This window comes from Vulpes vulpes, chromosome 13 (genome assembly GCF_048418805.1).
Source record: "Vulpes vulpes isolate BD-2025 chromosome 13, VulVul3, whole genome shotgun sequence".
Classification (NCBI taxonomy): Eukaryota; Metazoa; Chordata; class Mammalia; order Carnivora; family Canidae; genus Vulpes; species Vulpes vulpes.
In genome coordinates, this window is record NC_132792.1 from 93,870,956 (window position 1) to 93,894,836 (window position 23,881).

The following is a 23,881-nucleotide window of genomic DNA, read 5'->3' on the forward strand; positions in this document are numbered from 1 at the left end:
CCAGACTCCTCACTCATTCAAATTTGCTCCTAGAACAAAATATCTCTAAAGAGAACTTTAAATAATTACCAAAACTTTAAGATGACCTGACTTTTTTCTCTCCTCACAATGATTTTTTTCTCAAATGATCTCATGTTCAAAGTATGTAACTATAGAAAAAATGCTGACCTGAGAATCAGAATACTTGAAAATTCAATGCTATTTGTGCTCCCAAACATGTGACCTACATCACATTCCTCTACTGCACTCAGTTTTCTCATTACAAAACTAAACAACTGAAACAAATTAGTGAAGTCTTTCAAATCTGTATTATAGAGCTTCATGTTCCATGCAAAAAAAAAATTTTGCTTATGGGTTTATATACTGGAATTTTGCCTATGATTTAACTTGAAAAGAATTGGCACAGGTGCTTTTAGTTTCCAACTACTTCCTCATATAATCACTAAAGTTTCTTCTAGCTATTAGATTCCATTTACTTTTAGATATTGTTTTTCAGTTTACTTTCCCATTTTAAAAATTATTGGCCACTACAATCTTATTTAAACTAAAACTGAATTATTTATATCTTTCAGCCATTTTATTTACCCAACTATTCAAAATGGTCACACAAGTCAAACTTTTAAGTTTTAAGTTAAGTTTAAGCATTCCTGCTAAATAGAAATGTTTAATTTTTAGATTTTATCAGGTGGAAAAAAGTGGGTTGATTTGTGCCAAGGTGAAATTAATTTTAACAATTTAGTCAGAATAAGGCCCAACTTTATTTATTTTTTTTTAATTTTTATTTATTTATGATAGTCACAGAGAGAGAGAGAGGCAGAGACACAGGCAGAGGGAGAAGCAGGCTCCATGCACTGGGAGCCTGATGTGGGATTCAATCCCGGGTCTCCAGGATCGCACCCTGGGCCAAAGGCAGGCGCCAAACCGCTGCGCCACCCAGGGATCCCAAGGCCCAACTTTAATCTTTATTTTAGTCACTATGAAACATAGTTTCTATGGTTACAATTAAAAGAAAAAGCAAATCAGTGTGTTAAAGAAAAGTTTAGGGGTAAATGAATGGGTGAAAAGGAGTGAAAGGAGTGAGAGATACAGGGTTTCCAGTCATGGAATGAATAAGTCATGGGAGGGATGCCCGGGTGGTTCAGAGGTTTTAGCGCCTCCCTTTGGCCCAGGGTGTGATCCTGGGGTCCAGGGATCGAGTCTCACGTTGGGCTCCCTGAGTGGAGCCTGCTTCTCCCTCTGCCTATGTCTCTACCTTTCTCTCTCTCTGTGTGTCTCTCATAAATAAATAAAATCTTTAAAAAAAAAAAAAAAAAAAGAAGTCATGGGAATAAAAGGAAGACCATAGGGAATACAGTCAATGGTATTATAATAGCATTATATGGTAACAGGTGATAGCTATACTTGTGGTGAGCAAAGCATAACATATAGAGATGCTGTACACCAGAAACTAATATAACACTGTGTGTCAATTATACTCAAAAAAAATTTTTAAAGAAAAAAAAAAGCTAGAATTCAACAGGTTTACAGTTCACATTAAAAAAAAAACAAAAGGTAAAAATAAGAAATGAGAAGCATTTATATAAAATGCCAGACATCTAAAGGAATCACTAAGTTCTATCACTCACTACAAGACTGAATACAACACTAACAATTGAATAGGCTACCTTAACAAATGACTGTTTTTATGACTAGATTTTTACGCTAAAATATGCTGTAAAAATTTATTTAATAGAAAGTATTCATGTACCTCTATTGCACATAATGAAAAAAAATTACCTTATCTGGTGTTGATTCAAAAGACTCTTTCATCTGGTTATCCAATGGTGGGTCAGGAGGTGGTTTTATCTGATTATCCAAATGGCAATTTTCAGGAGCCCTTTTTGTGGTTTTATTAACTTCAACTGTAATATCATTAGTTTTAACTTCTTCAGAATTAATTTCTTTAATTTCTTCCTGCTGGCAAGCTATATTTTTATCATTATGTGGTTTTGTTCCTAAAAATGTACTTTGAGTGGCTGGATGATGCATTTCTAAGGCTGGTAGTGAAAAACTGGTTCGTATTAAGCCCAATTTAGGGGAAACTTGAGAGTCCAACTTATTTTGCTGCACAGAGTTAAACTTTGAGAGTTTAATTTTAGTCCAGTTGGAGTTCTTTTTAGTTGAGCTGTTTATTCCATTTAGTATACATTTCACAGGCTTTGTTTTCCTACTGGGGAAGAAACGATTACAATGAACATCCTGATTTGTTTCCTTCTGATGAAGTATTTGTCTTTCATTATCAGTCTCTTCCAATTTTATTTCTGTAGGCTTCTCTTCCTTTACACTTTCCATTTGTGAAGATTCCTTTTTTACCTCTACAGTATCTGACTCAATCTCACCAGCAATTTCTTCACAAAGCTGAAGAATGCTACCTCGTTTGTTCCTTCCCACTTGCTCCAGCTCATTATCTACACTTTGTTCAGGCACTGATGGCTGTGGACTTTTTTGGGATTTTGCACTAGTATTTACTTGCGTATGAACTGATTTCTTTACCTCATTCTTTTTAGAGACCGCTGAAGTAATCATTTTTGAACTTTTTATCTCAGAAGTTACAGGCACAGATTTTGTTTCCTCTTTCTTAACATTCTTCTGAAGATACTTTTCAGATCCTTTTATACACTGAGAACTACAAGTATAAGCTGTTTGATGCTCTACTTTGCGTTTTTTTCCCTTGGGGGAATTTATTACTTCATTAGTTACTAGATGTTCATCCTCTTTAGAATCAGACTTTATTTCTGGTACTTTTCTTTTCACATGTTTTTGACTTGTTTTAACTTTATTAGATTTATTTTGAGAATTGTTACAGTGCTCTTTTCTTGGTGGCAAAGTCTGTTTAACTGCTTGAACTTGACCTTGAATTTCTCTATTACGCAGAGACCTTGTTGAAACTTCTGTTAACTGTTGTAGTCTTTGTGATCTCCGATTAAGTTGTTCATTTGATTTAGAAGTTCCATGCACTGAATTTTTCTGAGGTAATTTCTTCTTTTTTTTTGTAGATTCTTGTTGTGAATGTCCCTTCACAGTCACCATATTTTTACTACTGGATTTACTAGCTTTTTTATCACTGGATGCAGCTTTTGCTGACCTTGTACTCATGCATGTTCCTAATTCAGGCTGATTTATTTTACTTTCACTAGAAGATTTAACCAGTGATTTTACAGTTTCCTTTGGACCTGATTTTTTTGCCAGATTTGATTGAGAACCTTGAATTTGTGTCTCTAAATTCTTATCTTCACTTTTTTTAATAACATTGGAGGAATTTTCTTTTGATTTCTCCTGAATGGACATCATTCCTGAGTAAAGTCCTCCTTTTCTGAGTAGCTTTTGAGAGGATTTTCGTGTCCTGGTAGGTGTGAATGCTGAATGTCTAGTATTATTATTGAGGAGGTCTTAAAAATCAACTTTGAGGCTGATGTACATTTTCAACAAAAATACTAGTTTGCTTCAAGTAAGGTTTCGGTCATCCCTAGGACATGAGAAAAGCTGGTATGAAGCCTGAAAGATACTTGCTTTACTTCTGGACAAGGCAATAGAAATTTGAGGAAAATTTAATTCTAATTTGATATTTCTAAAGCTTTTTATGAAAAAAAAAAAACTTAATTCAGGTTCGATCTGTTTTGTTAATTTTTCAATTAATAATGGTTTTCAGGCCTAGCCCTATTACTGGAGGAGTTATTTATCACTGACCTGTTTTGACAAAGATTTTGAAAACTTTTTTCTTCTGAAGTCTACAGTTACTGGACTTCGATTCATTTGAAACATGTCTTACAGCTAACAGGTTTCTTTCCTTGTTTGCTGAGACTGTTAGTTTAAAGTTCTTATCTAACCTCTTTCGTTTAATAAAATACTCTATTAATAGAGATTTCCTTTTGTGCTGCCATTTCTGAAAAATTAAAAAAAAATAAAATTAAATTTTGTACAATCCAAGAAATACGGCAATGCAATACTATATAAAAATAATCTTATTTATATAAATCCAACCTCTCCTTTTTATTTAGTCTGTATATTTAAGGCGAACAGAATAGAGTATCCCAATTACATCCTTATGAACAATCAATAACTTATTTTATATAAGCATAGAATAGTTGAGGGGTGCCTGGGTGGCTCAGTCAGTTAAGCATCTAGCTTCAGCTTGGGCCATGATCCCAGCCTCCTGGGATCTAGCCCCACGTTGGGCTCCCTGCCAAGCAGGGAGCTTGCTTCTCCCTCTCCTCCCCATTTGTGTTTTTTCCGTCTCTCTCTCTCAAATAAATAAATCTTTAAATTTAAAAAAAGCATAAAATAGTCAAAAATCAGTTTATTCCTTGATGTTACTTACAATTCTTTTCCCACAAGACAGAATTGATCTTTCAGCCACCATAACTCATGAAAATTTGGCAAAATCATTCCTTAAAGTATCCTCTTAACACATTACACAGCACCTAAAAAAATAAAAAGGTTTTTAAAAATGTTTAAAAGGCACAAAGATGCAAATGATTCATTCACCACTCATTAAACACAATACTCCACAATTTTACGCTGTCCCATCTTTAGTCCTCAGGATTTACTATATACATACCGTTTAATTTTAGTATTTCTAACCTGAAGTAAACTATCCATTTCATGTCATAGAAAAAAATTTTTAAATACAAAATAACAATTCATAATCCATACACATAATGGTTAAACTGGTAAAGTAAAATCCTATTTTGAGGAAAAAAGTGCACATAACTACTTGTACATAGGAAAACACTGATACACAGTTTGAAGGGCAGATTTAAGCACACACGTTTACTCTACTCTCACATAAAACCTACTTTAAAAAAGCAATAGATTAAAACAAGATAAAACCATAAACCTGAAGGATTAAAAAAAAGAGTAAATGGTAAAAATAAAAAATATGGAAGCTACAAAGAAGGACAAATAGTAACCTCTAGACTTAAGAAAGCTTGAATCCTAAGCTGGAAATGGAGAACCATAAAATCCCCCAAACTCAGGAACTACCAGTTCTAGGCTCCACAGGACATGAGAATGAAAACAGGACTCAAAAAAACAGAAAGGGGATCCCTGGGTGGCGCAGCGGTTTGGCGCCTGTCTTTGGCCCAGGGCGTGATCCTGGAGACCCGGGATCGAATCCCACATTGGGCTCCTGGTGCATGGAGCCTGCTTCTCGCTCTGCCTAGGTCTCTGCCTCTCTCTCTCTCTCTCTGTGACTATCATAAGTAAATAAAAATTAAAAAAAAAAAAAAAAAAAAAAACAGAAAGATTCCAAAACTGCCATTCCAATTACAAGCACCCAGAAGACTGCCCCTGCAACCCCGAAGACCCTAGTATAAATCTCTGGAAAGAGTATAACAAAAGTGCTTTAGTCTAGGGGCTCAAGACTGACAGGTAAGGGAAGCAGTATCATGCTGACAAGAGGGGATAAGTAGGAATACACATACTGATTGCTGAAATCCACTCCCTCCATCTGAAGTTCTCTTTGCCTACTCAAGAAACTTCTAGAGGAAGCAGTCAACCCTGTATCTTCCTGGAAGGAAACTAGAAGAGCGTTTTTTAATGAATTTGACAGGCCTAAAGGTAAAAGATCTAAAAACATACTGATAGACCCCATAGTAAGTAAGCGTGTGCATGCACCTGTGGGTGCCTGTGCTAGTGCACACACACTCACGCACCGTATAGTCAAGAAACCACCAGCCCATCTACCATCCAAACACACAAAACTTCCAAATAGTTTTTAGTGTCTCACTTGTAACTCTGAACAAATAAACAAGAATCACGATATATATGAGGAAAATCTGGAAAAAAAAAAAAAAAAAAAAAACAAGGAAACCAATAGCTTGGCAGAAACTACATGAAACCAAAAATTAAAAATAAGCTAATCTATTCATGAAACAAATATACAAGAACATTCACAGTAAAAAAGGAACACATACAAATTAAAAATAATATAAAAGAAATGAAAAAGTCAATAAAAGCATTAGAAGAGGCCTGGGTGCCTGGATGACACAGTCAGTAAAACATCCAATTCTTGGTTTTGGCTCAGGTCATGATCTAAGGGTTGTGAAACCAAGCCCCACACCAGGCTCCCACTCACAGACTCTGCTTAGGACTCATCCCTCTGCCCCTCCCCCTCCTACCCCAAGGGCTCGCAAGCAAGCACAAGTGCTCTCTCTCTCTCTCTCTAAAATAAATAAATCCTGGGGCGCTTGGGTGGCTCAGTCAGTTGAGCATCTGCCTTAGGCTCAGGTCATGATCCCAGGGTCCTGGGATTGATCGCCACATCAGGACCCCTGCTCAGCAGAGAGTCCACTTCTCCCTCTCCTTATAAAAATAAAATAAAATAAACCTTAAAAAATAAAAGCATTAGAAGATGATAGTATGAAGATCTCCTACAAAGTCAAACAAAAAAGACAGAGATGGTAAGTAGGAGACAAAAGAAGATAATTAAAAGACCATCCTTAGTGATTCAAGAGTCCAGTAATTGGGGTTTTAGAAAAGAGAAAAAAAAAATGAAAAAAGAAAATGAAGATTTAGGAAATTTTCCTAGTACTGAAAGAAATGAGCTTCCAGACTGAAAGGGCCAAGAGCACCTAGTACAATGGATGTTTTTCAAAAGCTGTTAAAAAGTGTATGAGGACAAAATGATGATCCTCAAGCTTCTACAGAGGGGGGTAAATCTTGACCACATACATATTATACATGTAAATTATTATTTGCTAGGAAAAAAATCCACAAAAATTATTACTCTGTGAATTCATAACGGTGTATAAATAAAAAATTTAAAAATCAAAACCAAAAGCTTTAAATAAACAATCAGCTGAAATACATAATACAAGTAAGTTATCACTTACCAGTTTATAGCAACAACACATACACAAATCAACTTAAAAAGTAATGGGCTGTAGATTTGTGTCACTTAGTTAAAATAATTAACAATTTAGTTCCAACAAATCAACAGACAATAAAGTAACAGAAGAGAACAGAAACTCCAAAAATAGGCCCAGTGCAAAAGGGAAGCTAATAAATAAAAAGGTGGTATTAACTTAATTACTTTCAAATTAATGAAGAAAATATTATTCAACAATTGATGTCAGGATAAGTAGATAACCATCTGGGTAATTTTAGTTTAAGAGTGAGGTTAGGGGGATCCCTGGGTGGCTCAGTGGTTTAGCGCCTGCCTTTGGCCCAGGGCACGATCCTGAAGTCCCGGGATCGAGTCCCGCATCGGGCTCCCAGCATGGAGCCTGCTTCTCCCTCTGCCTGTGTCTCTGCCTCTCTCTCTCTCTCTCTCTCTCTATCATGAATAAATAAATAAAATCTTTAAAAAAAAAAAAAAAGAGTGAGGTTATGTCCAGGAAAAATTTAATCATTAAAAATTAATTAAAAGTGGGCGGCTCGGTGGCTCAGCGATTTAGCGCCGCCTTCAGCCCAAGGCCTGATCCTGGGGACCCAGGATTGAGTCCCATGTTGGGCTCCCTACATGGAGCCTGCTTCTCCCTCTGCCTATGTCTCTGCCTCTCTCTCTCTCTCTCTCTCTCTCTCTCTCTCTCTGTCTCTCATGAATAAATACATTTTTAAAAAATTAATCAAAAGTTAAAACATAGCAAATAGATTAAAATATGGGAGGATTTTAATATTTATTTTCAGAATGAGAAAGACTTTCAAGCCTTGTCAGAAAATTTAGAAGCCAGGTTTAAGGAACAAAACGAGAAATACAATGGCAAAAAATAGCAAAAGCTATTTGATATATTCAAATAGCCATGATATATTCATGGAAAAAAGCCACAGATGGCTGGTGTGATAATAACAGAATAATAGAAGTTAGAACTAAAACAAAATACCATTTTAAAAAAAAAAAAAAACAAAAAAAACATTTATCACATATCAGACTGGCCAAAGATCAGGAAGTTTAACAACACAGTATTGGCAAAGGTTTGTGACAAATACTCTCACATTAGTGCAGATAATTCAATGTCTATACAGGACAATTAGGCAATATCTATCAAAATTATAAATGCTAATTTTCAAACCATTCCATTTCTAGGACTTTAGAAATGCACCTGCAGACACAAGTGCATTAAGTGCTCAAAGACAAATATAAAATTAACTGCAACACTTTATCAACAGACTGAATACCCCAACAAACAAACATGGTGTATAAGCTACTTATAAAATTGACCTAATTATATATATAACCAATAGAATACCACATAATCACATCAACTCAATTCTCAGCAAAATTTCCAGTCTTTAAAAAAAAAAAATTCCAGTCTTTTTATACAGAAACTGACAACCTGATTTTAAAACTTATAGTCAAAGCCTTTAAAAAAATGTTTTTGAAATACTATGAAACTTCAAGACTTACAAATCTACAATAATCAAGATAATGTAATACTGATAAAGGAAGCAGAGATCAATGGAATAGAGAATCCAAAACCAGACCCATACGTTTATGATCAAATGAATTTTCAGCAGAAGCGCCAACACAATCCATAGGGGGAAAAGTCTGAAAAAATGGTGCTAGACCTACTAGAAATCTAAATAGAAGAAAAGAAAAAAAGAACAATCAACCCGTACCTCATACAACCCACAAAAATAACTTGAGATTGACTAAAGAAATAAATATAAAACTATAAAGCTCAAAAAGAAAGCAAAAGCAAAAATCTTTGAGGCAGGCAAAGATTTTTTTAACCAAGAATCCTGGGGATCCCTGGGTGGCTCGGCGGTTTAGCGCCTGCCTTTGGCCCAGGGAGTGGTCCTAGAGTCCCAGGGATCAGGGATCAAGTCCCACATCAGGCTCCCTGCATGGGACCTGCTTGTCCCCCTCTGTCTGTGTCTCTGCCTCTCTTCTCTGTGTCTCTCATGAATAAATAAATAAAATCTTCAAAAAAAAAAAAAAAAAGGCAAAAATCCTACTCATTCTGCAGGACTCTGTAAAAACCATGTTCAAAAATCTTCAAAGTGGGCAGCCCCGGTAGCCCAATGGTTTGGCGCTGCCTTCAGCCCAGGGTGTGATCCTGGAGACCCAGGATTGAGTCCCACATCAGGCTCCCTGAATGGAGCCTGCTTCTCCTCTACTTCTTCCTCTACCTGTGTCTCTGCCTCTCTCTGTATGTCTGTCATGAATAAGTAAGAATAAAATCTTAAAAAAAAAAAATCTTTGGGCAGCCCCGGTGGCGCAGCGGTTTGGCGCCGCCTGCAGCCTGGGGGGTGTGATCCTGGAGACCCGGGATCAAGTCCCACATCGGGCTCCCTGCATGGAGCCTGTTTCTCCCTCTGTCTGTGTCTCTGCCTCTCTCTCACTGTATCTATAAATAAATAAATAAAATCTTAAAAAAAAAAATCTTCAAAGCAAGGGTGCCCGGGTGGCTCAAATGATTAAGCATCTGCCATCAACTGAGATCATGATCTACAGGTCCTAGAATGGAGCCCTACATTGGGCTCCTAGCTCAGCTGGGAGTAGGCTTCTCCTTCTCCCTCTCCCCCTGCTTGTGCTTGCTCTCTCTCAAATGAATAAATTTTTTAAAATCTAAAAATAAAAAATCTTCAAAGCAGAGGCGTTTGGGTGGCTCAGTAATGTTAAGCATCTGACTCTTGATTTCATCTCAGGTCATGATCTCAGGGTTGTGAGATCAAGCCCCACATCAGGCTCTGTGCTGAGCAAGGAGTCTACTTGAGATTCTCTCCCTTTCCCTTTCCCTTCCCTCTCCCTCTGCCCCTCACCTCCACTCTCTCATGCATTTGCACATGCTTGCTCTAATAAATAATTATCTTTAAAACAAAAATCTTCAAAGCACTTCTATGCACAATAACCAAAATCTGAAAAAAAAAAACAAAGGTCAGGTGAATGGGCAACAAAATATGTTATATCAATAGTATAATAGAAAAGTACTCAGCAACAGAAAGGAATGAACTACTGGAACAATATGATGAACCTCACAACCATTATGGTGAGTGAAAAAAGCTGGCCAAAAAGAGTACATAATGTATGATTCCACTTACAATTCTGGAAAAAGTAACTATAGTTGACCCTTGAACAAAGCAGGAGTTGAGAGCCAAACCCCAGCACAGTCAAGAATCTGCATTTAACTTTTGACTCTCCCCAAAACTACTAACATAGCCTAGCCTACTGTTGACCAGAAGCCGTATCAATAACATTAACAGTCAATTAATACATATTTTGTGGTATATGCATTATAAACTATATTTTTAAAATAAAGCTAGAGAAAAGAAAATGCTAAGAAAATCATAAGGAAAAGAAAATAAATTTATAGTACTGTACAGTATTTGTTGATAGCATAAATTTACATCATCCTTTTACAAAATTAATCATCTGTCAGGACCTACACCCATATTGTCCTAAATAATATAAAACACTATAAAGGTTACATGCTCCTATTAACAGTACACATCAAAAGTGAAAAGATATCGTGAAAAAAAAAATTCACGTTTACTTACAGATATAACAATTTACACACTGTAATGAAGCAGCAATATGACTGCTTTATAGTAGCCTAGTATAACTGATCAATTGCTTCACGCTGGACTAGCAAATACACTAATGAATAAATCATATAACTTATATGTCATACAGTATTACAGTCATACTCATTAATATATTGGAAACACATTTTTTCTAAAAACCACTTACCTGTGATGACAGGCAGATATAGAGATACGCCAATTACAAAGAGACAGAAGCATACTGTACAGTAATTCTTTGAAAGTTACAAAACAGTAAGAAAACACATTATTAATTTTATATTAAATATCACTCACCTTATGCCTATGTAAGGATAGGCTATCCACTTCCACATAAGTCTTGTCATGATTTTCTACACGATGAATACTTAAGCAATGATGATGATGACAAAAAACGTCTCAGACAGTTCTTGCCATACAGTTATAAGATTTTCACACGAAGACACACACACAACAGGTAAATTTATTAACTGTATGGCATGATGATTATTTACTATTCATTAAATGGAAGTGGATCGTCATAAATGTCTTCATCCTTGTTTTCACTCTTCACAATAAGTAGGCTGAGGAGGAGGAGGAAGAGGAGGGGTTGGTCTTGGTGTCTCAGGGATAGCAGAAAAGGTGAAGGTGAAAAGGGAGGCAGAAGAGGCAAGCCAACTTGGTGTAACTTTATGGAAATACACTGTAATATGTCTGACTGTTTTGCTTTTTCATCTCTTTAAAAATGTTTCTATACAGTACCAATCCTTCTACCATTTGCTTTAGCTTCAGTCCCCATATCATAGAAGGGTCCATGTCCTATAAAAAGTCAAAAGCAGTCTTGAATAATTAGAATTCTTCTGCCAGACTGTCTAATGTCAATCTGTTTTCTTGGCACTGCTTCATCCACATCTTCTTCTTCATCATCTGGCACTGGTTCAGATGTGCTTACCCGCATTAAGGCATCTTCTGTTAATTCCTTTTGTGTGGCATCTATTAGCTCTTGAATTTCTCCAAGATCTGTATCTTAAAAATTTTCACACACCCCCACCTTTTTGCCACATCTACCATTTCCTTCATGATTTCCTTTATTGGCTCTGTTGTAAATTCTGTGAAGTCATACACAACTTCTAGATACATTTTTCTCCTGCAGGAATCTACTGTTTTGGGTTCCTGATTTTCACGGCTTATTCTATAAACAATGATGCCATCTTCAATGATGCAATCCTTCTAGACTTTCATGATGGTCTATCAGGGTTCTTTTCCATAATGCTGAAAATTCTTTCTACAGAGTACCATGTGTGATAAGCCTTAAAAGTCCTGAAGACCTCCTAATCTAGAGGCTAAATTAGAGATGTTGTGTTTGGGGGCAAGTAGACCACTTTGATGCCTTTGGTTTGAACTTATTGGATTCTGGATGCCCAAGGACATTGACTAAGATCAAAAGAACTTTAAAAGACAGTGCCTTACTGGAAAGGTACTTCCTAACTTAAGGGACAAAGTATTGATGGAATCAATCCCGAAAATGGTTTCTCATTGTCCAGGCCTTTTTGATGTACAACTAAGAGTCTGAGGTGCCCCTAGCTGGCTCAGTCAGTAGAGCATGAGACTCTTGATCTCCAAGTCATGAGTTCGAGCCTCACCTTGGACGAAGAGATTAGTTTAAAAAAAATGTCTGGCAGCTGGTGTTTTGCTTTTCCCTTCAAGATTTGGAGATTAGCAGCTTTATACATAAGACAGGCCTCATCATAAATCCAATTGCATTTGCACAAAACAGTAGAATTAGCCTATCCCCCTCTGCCTTAAATCCCAAGGCTTATTTTTCTTCCTTACTAAAATGTCCTTTGTGGCTTTTTTTTTTTCCCCAGAATGAGGCTTGGATCTATATTAAAAAACCCGTTCAGGCAAATATTCTTTCTCCTCAATGATTTCCTTAATGGCATCTGGAAACTCATCTGCTGCCTCTTGGTCAGCAGAAGCTGCTTCCTCTGTTTTCCTGACATTTTAAAAGTCAAATCTCTTTCTAAAATTATCAAACCATCCTTTGCTGGCACTAAATTCTCCAGCTTTAGAACCCTTCACCTTCCTTTTGCTTTAAGTTGTCATATAACGACCTTATCTTTTCTCAAATCATATGAGTCTACAGGTATGCCTTTCTTACAGCAATCCTGCATTCACATAAAAGCTGCATTTTCAATACAAGATAAATAGGTATTTCAAAAAGTACAAGGTTTTGATGCCTTCAGGCATAACTATAACAACAGCTTCACGAATTTCCTTCTCTTTTCCTACAACGGTCCTTAAACTAGATTCATTTATCTTGAACTGAAGGGCAACTGTAGCTGCAGGCCTACAATCTATGGTACTTTATCAAGAAATTCAAATTTTCTTGTAATGTCATGACTTTTCCCTGCTTCTTGGGAGCACTTCCAGCACCACTAGTGGCACTTCATATGGATCCCATGGTATTGTTCAAGGTTTACAGTATTGCACTAAACACGATGAAAAATATGCAAAAACTGCAGAGATCACTTTTTTACAGTGATACAATTTACTGGAGAGACAAACTGCTCACACAGAAATGATTAGCATCACAGGGTTTTAAGCAGACTCAAACACTTGAGCTCACCACAACAGCAACATGAGATGGCTATGAAATTATTACAGTAGAAGAGTACATACTATAGTTAATTTTAGCAGTTATGATTTAATACTGCATATTTACATTTCTTTTGACTGTAAATGATGCAACCTACAGTCTGTGTGTGCATACATTTTAATAAATCTTAACATTTATTAACAGATCTGTGAATATTTTATGAGATAACTACATATATTTTATGTATTCATGAAACACTTAACTTTTTAATTTTTCAATATTTCTAAGTTACATGGTTTATCTGCAAGTTTTTTTCAAATTGCCACAAATCTCAAAAAAAAATTTTTCAAGACATTTATTGAAAAAAAATCTGCATCTAAGTGGATCCATACAATTCAAACCCATATTGTTCAAGGGTCAACTGTAAACTACAGTAAGACAGCAGATGAGTCATTCCCTAGTGTCAAAAGAGGAGAGAGAGACAGATTTTTGGAAGCAATGGAAATGTTCTGTGTTTTGACTATAATGGCAGTTTCAAGAGTGCATTTATCTGTCAAAATACATGAAATTGTACAGTTTATTTTTTTGAAATTGTACAGTTTAAAAGAGTGAAGCTCACTGTACATAAATTATACTTTAATAAAGCTGTCAAAAAAAATAGTGCTGTAAGTAACTGATTCGGCTCTATACCTGCAACCAAGAAACATTATTAAACCAAAAAAAAGCAAGGTGCAGAACAGGGTAAAAATAGCAAGTTCTTAGAAAAAGAGTGGGAGAAAGGAAATGATTGTGTAAACACACAATAGGTATGGAAAGATACATAAGACATAGTGGTGATTTCTTGGAAAGAGAACTACAAAACCAAGTGTCAGGATAGTGAAAAAGCTTACTTTTCACTATATATCCACTCAAATGTTTTATTATGTAGACATATAACCAACTTAAAAAATTAAAACATGTTATATTTCTCTGGAAATATAAAGTATATTTGGCACACTGACTAATTCATCTCAGAAGGCACTAAATTATGAAAGTATAAGCCACTTACCTTACTAAGACAGAAATCACATATCACTGTTTCTTTAAGTTGACTGATGATGTTTCCAATGAATGATGCTTCTAATAACTTCCTGTGTTTGGGAACTAATCTTAAAAAAAAAAAATCCTATTAACTAAAGTAAAACAATCTATTAAAACACATGAAAATATAAAAGTACTATTGTCTACAAACTCGTATATTAGAACTTAAGATTAAGCTAGACTAAGTAAACAACTAATGAATGACAAAGCATCATATATTTCATTTTTACACCATATAATAAATTAAGATTTTCTTCAAATATAATCATCACCTACAAACCTCCTCTCCATGGAAGGAGTCTATTTTCCTTCCCAACTGGTGCTAAGTTTGGTCACAGGTCTTCCTTTGGCCTCATGGTGGGCAGAGTATACCTCCCTGCCCCCATAACCCTACCTATCTAACAATGGTATATTAGCAGCAATGATGCACACAGAGGTTTGAAAGGTCTTTGTGCAGTCGGGCTTGCCCTCTTGTACCCCGGCCCTCATCATGAAAAGAATTTCAGGTAGATGAAGGCAGCCCTTCAGCATAGACCCCAAAATAAAGACATACAGTAGAACTGAGCCAAATCGCAAATGAGGTGCCAAGCCCAACCCACAGTGAGAAATAAAGCCTACCCACACCCAGAGCTGCCCAGCCAAGCCTAACCTAAGTCACCTAACCCACTGCTGCTCTGAAAATGCATGATCAAGAATAAATAACTGCTATTTATTGAGTTCTAGGGCAGTTTCTTTTTTTTTTTTTAAGATTTTATTTATTTATTCATAGACACAGAGAGAAAGAGGCAGAGACACAGGCAGAGGGAGAAGAAGGCTCCATGCAGGGAGCCCGATGTGGGACTCGATCCCGGGTCCCCAGGATCACACCCCAGGCTGCAGGTGGCGCCAAACCACTGCACCACCGGGGCTGCCCTCTAGGGCAGTTTCTTATACAGCAAGAGCTGTACTCTTGCTGTATATCACAATTATCTGAGAAGCCCTAAACTTACCAAACATTAAGCCCCAGAAATATAATTTAAAAAACCTCATTTCTCATCTTTTATTACTTTACCACTAAGAACTATAATTTTTAAATGATTATATATCTTCTTTTATATCTATTCCTCACAATTTCTAAATATTCTAATAATAGATTTAACAGTTCCTCACAATTTCTAAATATTCTAATAATAGATTTAACAGAGACCTACCTTAGAAGAGAGTTAAACTGATACACAACTCTACAGTAATTATCAATCACCTATTCAAGTGTGCTAAGAACTACTTCAACTTAAGTTTGCCCCTCATGCTGAACTATCACTAACCTAGCATTACAGAACTTAATAAACCCCCTTTTCTTCATAACCCTTAAATAAAATCTTGCAATCAAGAACTGAAATGCACCCTCTCACCCGTTAGCAAACTGATAAGACTCCTCCTTCCTACACCCCAGACCTAGCTTATTAATATAATCCTAAAGAAAATATCAGGGTCAAAAACCAATAATTAAGCTTTACATTAAATAACCACTTCAGAAAACCTAAGGTAACATTTATATTTTACTACAGAAAGAAATCTTACAAGGCTCATTAGAAAGTACCCAAGACTGAGTACATACAATTTCCCATGGTGCTTTATAATAAAATGTACTCAAATTTTAATCATTTAAATATTTTGATTTTTTTTTTTTTTTACATCTTAAGATTGTATTTGTTTACTTAAGAGAGAGTGCACAAGCAGGGAGCAGGGTGGCAGAGGGAGAAAGAGAAGCTGACTCCCTGCTGAGTCAACATGGGGCTCAATCCTAGGACCTGGAGATCACGACCTGAGTCAAAGGTAGATGCTTAACTGAGCTACCCAGGTGCACCATGATTATAAAAAAAATTTAAATAGAAAGGGAAAAAAATTATTTGGATTGTACGTCACTCAATATATTTTAACATTAAAGTCATTTTTTAAAAAACTTTTTTAAAAAGGATTTATTTATTTATTCATGAGAGAGACAAAAAGAGAGAGGCAGAGACATAGGCAGAGGGAGAAGCAGGCTCCATGCAGGGAGCCTGATGCAGGACTCGATCCCAAGACTCCAGGATCATGCCCTGAGCCGAAGGCAGACGCTCAACCACTGAGCCACCCAGACATCCCTTAAAAAACATTTTATGACCGGGGAGCCTGGGTGGCTCAGTCAAATTGAGTGTCCAACTCTTGATTTCAGCTCAGGTCACGATCTCAGGGTTGTGGGATTGAGCCCTGAGTTGGGCTCCACACTCAGCAGAGAAATCTGCTTGAGATTCTCTCTCCTTCTCCTTCTGATCCTCCCCTACTCTGAAATTATTTTTTAAAAATTTTAAAGAAATACTTTATGACTGACATATAATTCCTTACCACAAAATTCACCATTTATAATATACAATTTCATGGATTTTAGTATAGTATATTCGAGTTGTATAACAATTGCCAGTATTTAATTCCAGAACATTTTCAAGACCTCAAAAAAATCCTCCAAAAAAAAAACAAAAAACATGCTCATTAAAAGTCATTCCCCATTCCCCTCTCCCTTCAGGCCCTGGTAACTACAAATCTACCTTTTATGGATTTGACTATTTCAGATGTTGCATATAAGTGGAATCATACAACATGTGGCCTCTTGTGACTGGCTTCTTTCACTTAACCATGTTTTCAGAGCTCAAATAACATTATAGCATGTATCGGTAATGACCTGTTATTTTTATGGGTGAATACTATTCCACTGTATGAATATGTTTTGTTTAACTATTCATCAGTTCATGAATGTTTGACAGATTGTTCCTACTTTGTGGCTGTCACAAATTATGCTATGAACAACCCTAATGAGTTTTTGTGTAAACACAGGTTTCCAGTCTCTTGGCTATATACCAAGAAGTATGACTGCTGGACCATATGGTAATTCTACCATTTTAGAAAGACTTTTCCAAACCAGAAGTATCATTTTACATTTCCCCCAGCCATGTATGAGGGTTCCAATTTTTTTACATCCTTGTCAGCATTTTTTTACTATTCTTTTTAAACTTTAGTCATCCTTTTGGGTGTAAAGTGCTATCTCATTGTACTTTTGATTTGCATTATCCTAATGACTAATTAAGTGAGCACCTTTTTTTTTTCCAGTTTTATTTATTTGAGAAAGAGCAGAAAGAGCATGAACAGATGAGAAACAGGGAGCCCAATGTGGGGCTTGATCCCAGGACTCCAGGATCATGACCTGAGCTGAAGTCAGATGCTTATTTAACCAACTGAGCTACCCAGATGCCCCAATTAGCTTCATTTTGTGAGCTTATTGGCCATTTGTATTTCTTCTCTGCAGAAACATATATTCAAATCCTTTCCTCATTTTTAAAATTGGGTTGTTTTCCTTTTTATTATTGAGTTTCTAACAATTCTTTATCTAAATATTACCCTCTGAGCAGGTGTATGGCTTAGAGATATTTTCTCCAATTCTTTTGTTTTTTTTTTTTAATTTTTATTTATTTATGATGGTCACACAGAGAGAGAGAGAGGCAGAGACACAGGCAGAGGGAGAAGCAGGCTCCATGCAGGAAGCCCGACGTGGGACTCGATCCCGGGTCTCCAGGATCACACCCCGGGCTGCAGGCAGCACTAAACCGCTGCGCCACCGGGGCTACCCTTATTTCTCCTTTCCAATCTGGATGCCCTTATTTTACTTTATTTTTTTTACAGTTCTGTATCACTTTTATTTGTTATTTGATTTTTAAAAATTCAATTAGTTACAGATGTGTTCTACACCCATTGCTCATCACATCATAGGCCCTCCTGAATGCCCATCACCCAATTTGGATGCCTATATATCTTTTTCTTGCTTAATTTCCCTGGCTAGACCCTCCAGTACAATGCTGAATAAAAATGGCAAGAACGGGACACCTGGGTGGCCCAGCGGTTGAGCGTCTGCCTTTGCTCAGGTTGTGATCCTGGGGTCCAGGGATCGAGTCCTACATTAGGCTCACTGAGAGGAGCCTGCTTCTCCCTCTGCCTATGTCTCTGCCTCTCTGTGTGTGTCTCTCATGAATTAATAAATAAAATCTTGGGGTGCCTGGGTGGCTCAGCAGTTGAGTGTCTGCCTTCAGCTCAGGGCATGATCCTGGGGTCAAGTCCCATATTGGGCTCCCTGCATGAAGCCTGCTTCTCCTTCTGCCTCTGTCTCTGCCTCTCTGTGTCTCTCATGAATAAATAAATAAAATCTTTTTAAAAATAAATAAAATAAACTCTTAGAAAAAAAAAAAAACTAATCCCAACATGGAGCTCAAACTTATGACCTCAGATCAAGAGTCACATGCTCTACCAACTGAGCTAGCCCGGGCCCCCATATCTAGGTTTTTTAGAGTTTTAAGTAATGCTGAATTTTACTGAATCACTATTACCAATTTGAGAAAATTACAGCAGTTTTACAGTTTGTTTTTTCTATCAAGTTGATTGATTCTGAATATAATTTTTACAGTGGTATTTCTGCTTCTCTTCTTAGGATAAATATTGATGATAGTGGGTATCCTGTTGCTAAAATTATTGGTTGGGGCTTATAGTCCTTTTTTTAGTTTTGTTCTTACAAAAAATTTTTTTATCCCCAACCATATATGCCACTTAAAATAAGCTGATGAGAATGTTACCTACATAGTTTGGAGCCATTTGTATAAAAGAAATTAAGGCTTTGAATGTTTGGAAAAACTTGTTAGGGGCAGTACCTTGTGTTACTGTGTATATTTTCTGTAGCATTCTCTATTAATGGTCTATCTTTGCTTCAGTTGTGACATTTTACATTTTTGGTTAGCAGTAATTAGCTTAAACTTTGTTACTTAAAATGTTTTTTAATCTCTAAGTGTTTTTAGGAGGTTTTAGAACATGAGAAATACTTGGATTACCTTAAATAGTGGGTGAATGAATTGGCAGGATACACAGAGAAATAAGAAAGCAAAGACTCCATTTATAGAGCCAAAGTTTGTGGAAAGAAAGAACAGGAATCACCAAACACTAAGCCTTACAGAAACTTGAATATAGTGCAGGAACACAGAAGGTTGCTGAGACTTGTGCAGCTCCAGCATTTTGCTTACCTAACAGACACTACTGCTAGAGGAATTGAAAAGAAGGTAAGCCAAATGCTCAAACAAGGGTGATTTTGCCTCTCAGGGGACATTTGTTACTGTCTGAAAAATATTTGATTTTTAGAACTGAGGGTGGGATTGAAAGGTATACTGAGTTGGATTCTACAACAGTTTTTTTTTTTTTTTAAGATTTTATTTATTTGTCTGACAGAAAATGAAAGTGCATAAGTAGGGGGAGTGACAGGCAGAGGGAGAGGGAGAAGCAGGCTCCCTGCTGAGCCAGAAGCCTGATATAGGGCTTGATTCCCAGGACCCTGAGATCATGAGCTAATCTGAAGGCAGACACTTAACCACCTGAGCCACCCAGGTACCCCGTTTTTTTTGTTTGTTTTTTTAAAGTTTTTATTTATTCATTCATGAGAGACCCAGAGAGGCGGAGGCAGAGGCAGAGGGAGAAGCAGGCTCCCTGCGGGATCACTCTGAGCCAAAGGCAGATGCTCAACCTCTGAGCCACCCAAGCATCCCTAGAGTTTACTTTAAAAAAGGAGAAGGGGGCCCCATCTGGCTCAGTCAGTAGAGCATCCAACTCTTGATTTCGGGTTCGACTCTTGATCTAGGGGTCGTGAGTTCAAGCCCTATGCTGGACATAGAGCTTACAAAAACAAAAGCCAGATAGATATGGACAACTTCCTTAATTTTTAAAATTCTCTTCTTCTACCAGACTCTTATAAATTAGCATTCCAAGGTTTTGTCCTCTCATTACAAAAGACACTCACTAGATAATTTATCCAAAAACATCAATTTCTCCAATTATTGCCTATAAACTGTTAAGACACAATCAGATCCCCAAGAAAATCTCCATCCCTAGTGCTACTCGGGATACCCAACAGCCTACTAGACATCTCCATCCTGATTTCTTAAAGGTATCTTAAATTCAACCGTCATTCTACTATGCTCATCCTCCACAATTTATTATACCACCATCCACCCACATCAGGAAAACAAAGCCAAAAAAAAAAGGGGGGGGACAATTTATATAATGACAACAATGATGAAACAGAAGCATTTACATCACAAAAATATCCAAAACAGCCCAAATGCCCAAAAAAAGAAAAATAGAATGCCAACACAGATCTATGATCATCTAGGTGACTCAGTCAGTTAAGCGTCTGCCTTCAGCTCACGTCATGATCTCAGGGTCCTGGGATCAATCAAGCCTCTCGTTGGACTCCCCGCTTAGCAAGAAGTCTGCTTCTCCCTCATCCTCTGCTCCTCTCCCCTACCCTGATCATGCTCTCTCCCTCTCTCTCTCTCTAATAAATAAAATCTTTTTTAAAAAATAATTAGAAATAAAAAGTACAAACTGCATAAATATAATTTTCCAAGAAAGAAATAAATGAATGTGTCATATACAATTGTGCTAACACAGAGAAAACACACTGAAAGCATATACATTAAAACATTAACAGTGTTAAAGATGGAGATGAAAGAGTACACAAAGAATACTTTCACATTTTACTTAAGGGTTTAGGTAACGTTTGTATCTTTCACATCAAAAATGAACATACTTATCACCTGTGAAATAAAAAATAAATATTGTTTATGTAAAATGTTGGGAAAGCTTGAAAGTGAATCTGATTACATCTACAAAATAACTTGTACACAAATGTTCAAAGCAGCATTATTCGTAACAGTCAAAAAGTGGACACAATCTAAATGTCCATCAACTGATAAACGAATAAACAGAATGTGGTATACACATATAACAGATTGTATTTAGCCAAAAACTGGAATGAAGTACTCATACAAGCTACACAGAACATTATGCTAAGTAAAAGAAGCTAGTCACAAAAGATTATGTTGTATGATCAAATTTACATAAAATGTCCAGATCACATGTTATATGATTCAATTTATATGAAATGTCCAGAACAGACAAATCTATAAAAACAAATGGCTTGCTGGTAGTAAAGGGCTAGGAAGGAATGGAAATGAACGACACACTAGTATAGGCGTGGGACTTCTTGGGGTGATAAAAATATTGAAATGAGAGACTGGAGGGGTACCTAGGTGGCTCAATCCCTTAAGTGTCTGCCTTCAGCTCAGGTCACTATATCAGGGTCCTGAGATCAAGCCCTTCGTGGAGCAGGCATTGAGCTTCCTGCTCAGCAGGGAGTCGGCTTCCGCCCTCTCCCTCTGCTCCCCGCCAGCACTCTCTCTCTTTCTCAAAGAAATAAAATCTTTAAAGTTAGACATTGGGGACACCGGTGGCTCAGATGAGTGTCTGCCTTTGGCTCAGGGCGTGATCCTGGGGTCCTGGAATCAAGTCCCACATTGGGCTCCCTGTGAGGAGCCTGCTTCTCCCTCTGCCTATGTCTCTGCCTTCTCTCTGTGTCTCTCATGAATAAATAAATAAAGTATTTTTAAAAATAAATAAATAAAAGATTAAAAAGTAAAAAAATAAAATTAACGAATAGATAGATAGCACCTGGTTGGCTAGGAGAGTCAGGAGAGCATGCCACTCTTGAACTCCAAGTGGTAAGTTCAAGCCCCATGCTGGGACCTAGAGCTTACTTAAACATAAAACAAAATAAAATAAAATGGAACTGTATCTGCATTATAAATAATACATCAGGAAGACTGTACTATCTGTAGGAAAAGAAGCTAAGTTATATTTGCCTTTCTCTTAACCATCACCAAAGATGATACAAAAGAAATATTCCCTAATATAAACTCTTTAAAAGAGCTCCTGGCACATCATAAGCACTTGTTAATAAATACACTAAAAATTAGTTATAAACATTAATATTACGGATACAATAGTATTTCTTATAGAAAGCATAAAAAAGAAAATATTTACCTTAGTTACCCCTGGTTTCCCTTAACTATTTGACAACTTCACTTCTATACTATCATTACCCCTTTCAGCTTCAGTAACTACATTCACTCTAAACTACTGAATTATTTACATTAAAGCAATAGTTCTCAAGGCATGATATGGGGACTATGGGGATTCCAGAGATCCTCTGAGGGGGTACATTAAATCAAAATCACTGAGTAGGGGATCCCTGGGTGGCGCAGCGGTTTGGCACCTGCCTTTGGCCCAGGGCGCGATCCTGGAGACCCGGGATCGAATCCCACGTCGGGCTCCTGGTGCATGGAGCCTGCTTCTCCCCCTGCCTATGTCTCTACCTCTCTCTCTCTCTCTCTCTCTCTCTCTGTGACTATCATAAATAAATAAATAAAATAAAATAAAATAAAATAAAATAAAATAAACAAAATCACTGAGTAAAAGATTAAAGTGCAAAACAGACCAATGATTTTTAAACACAACATTGTATAAAAAGTATATAGAGCTGATTTCAGATTCCACGTTGCAATTAACCTTTAAGAAATTACCACTTGTTGAGTTTTGTTGTAGAATCAAAGAAAAATATCACAATTATCTGAAAAAATAATTAATGTACTCTTCCCAACATATTTGGTGTGAAGCTGAATTTTCTTCATACACTTCAACCAGAATAACATAAGACTGAGTGCAAAAATTGATAGAAAAATCTAGCCATTTTCCATTAGGCCAATGGTAAAGAGATGTCTCAGTCCCTCTGCGTTTTGTTTTACAGAAATGTAAAACAGTTGCCATTCTTTCGCTAAATTTTTGTTTTGGAAAATAATTGTTTTTCATTAAAAAATGTTATTTATACTAACCTGTAATTAGGTTATTAGCTGTGGTTAAATGAATTAAATATTTAAAATAACTTAGATTGCAAGAATTACCAATAGACGTAAGCCATATAAACAAAAGCTACTTGGAATCCTAGATAATTTAAGAGTGTAAAGAGATCCTAAGCCAAAAAGTCTGAGAGCCACTTCTTTAAAATAATATTTAATACTCCACTTTATTTCCTCTCTCCGAATCTCACATTTGCAGCCATAAATGTTTTTGAAGTAAGCTGAAGAAAGCAGAAGACATAAATACTGCTTTCTCCAGATGTACCATAATGCAATTAAGCATAACATACAGCTCCCTCAAAAAAAAAAGGATGGTCAAGCTAGCAGAATTATCCATCTGCCAAAAGGTACTACAGTAGTATGATACAGCTATAACATAGAACTTATACAGAAATAGAGACAAAGAACTTTCACTACATCAAGAAAAAGATGCACAGAAAAATTTGGGCTGCTGAAGGGTAACACAGTCCTTAAATGAATTACCTACAATAACAATTTTACTAGAGCTTATTTCAAACTCCCATCTTAAAAAACTTCTTATCACCTTCAATAAAGGTTAATCAAAGAACTCTACATGGAACCTAAATCTGCCCCCCCAAAATCATGGAAAAATATTTTAACTATTAAAAACAACAACAAAGGGCAGCCCAGGTGGCTCAGCGACTTAGCGCTGCCTTCAGTCCAGGGCCTGATCCTGAAGACCTGGGATCGAGTCCCATGTCAGACTCCCTGCGTGGAGTCTGCTTCTCCCTCTGTCTGTGTCTCTGTCCCTCTCTCTCTCTCTCTCTCTCTCCCTCTCTCTCTCTCTCTGTCTCTCATGAATAAATAAATAAATAATCTTAAAAAAAAAATCATTAGGATGCCTGAGTGGCTCAGGGCCTAATCCCCAGGTCCAGGGATGGAGCAGGGAGCCTGCTTCTCC

General features: G+C 36.7%; 1 protein-coding gene across 13 annotated transcripts in view; it reads right to left on the bottom strand.

Annotated features, from left to right (window-relative positions):
* ESCO1 (establishment of sister chromatid cohesion N-acetyltransferase 1) overlaps positions 1-23,881 on the bottom strand; it is a 65,801-nt gene that overhangs the window by 39,524 nt on the left and 2,396 nt on the right. For 4 of the 13 annotated variants that reach the window (XR_011996742.1, XR_003236195.2, XM_026006541.2 and 1 more), the window contains exons 2-5: positions 14,130-14,229; positions 10,801-11,066; positions 4,358-4,460; positions 1,777-3,922 (exon numbers count right to left, since the gene is read on the bottom strand). Coding sequence is in view for 8 of the 13 variants with exons in the window: in XM_026006541.2 (XP_025862326.1) it covers positions 1,777-3,330 (1,554 nt within the window). In the remaining 5 variants the exon portion in view is untranslated. The remainder of the gene's footprint in view (positions 1-1,776; positions 3,923-4,357; positions 4,461-10,800; positions 11,067-14,129; positions 14,230-23,881) is intronic. The other 9 variants (XR_011996743.1, XM_026006542.2, XM_026006544.2 and 6 more) reach the window with 3 other exon arrangements.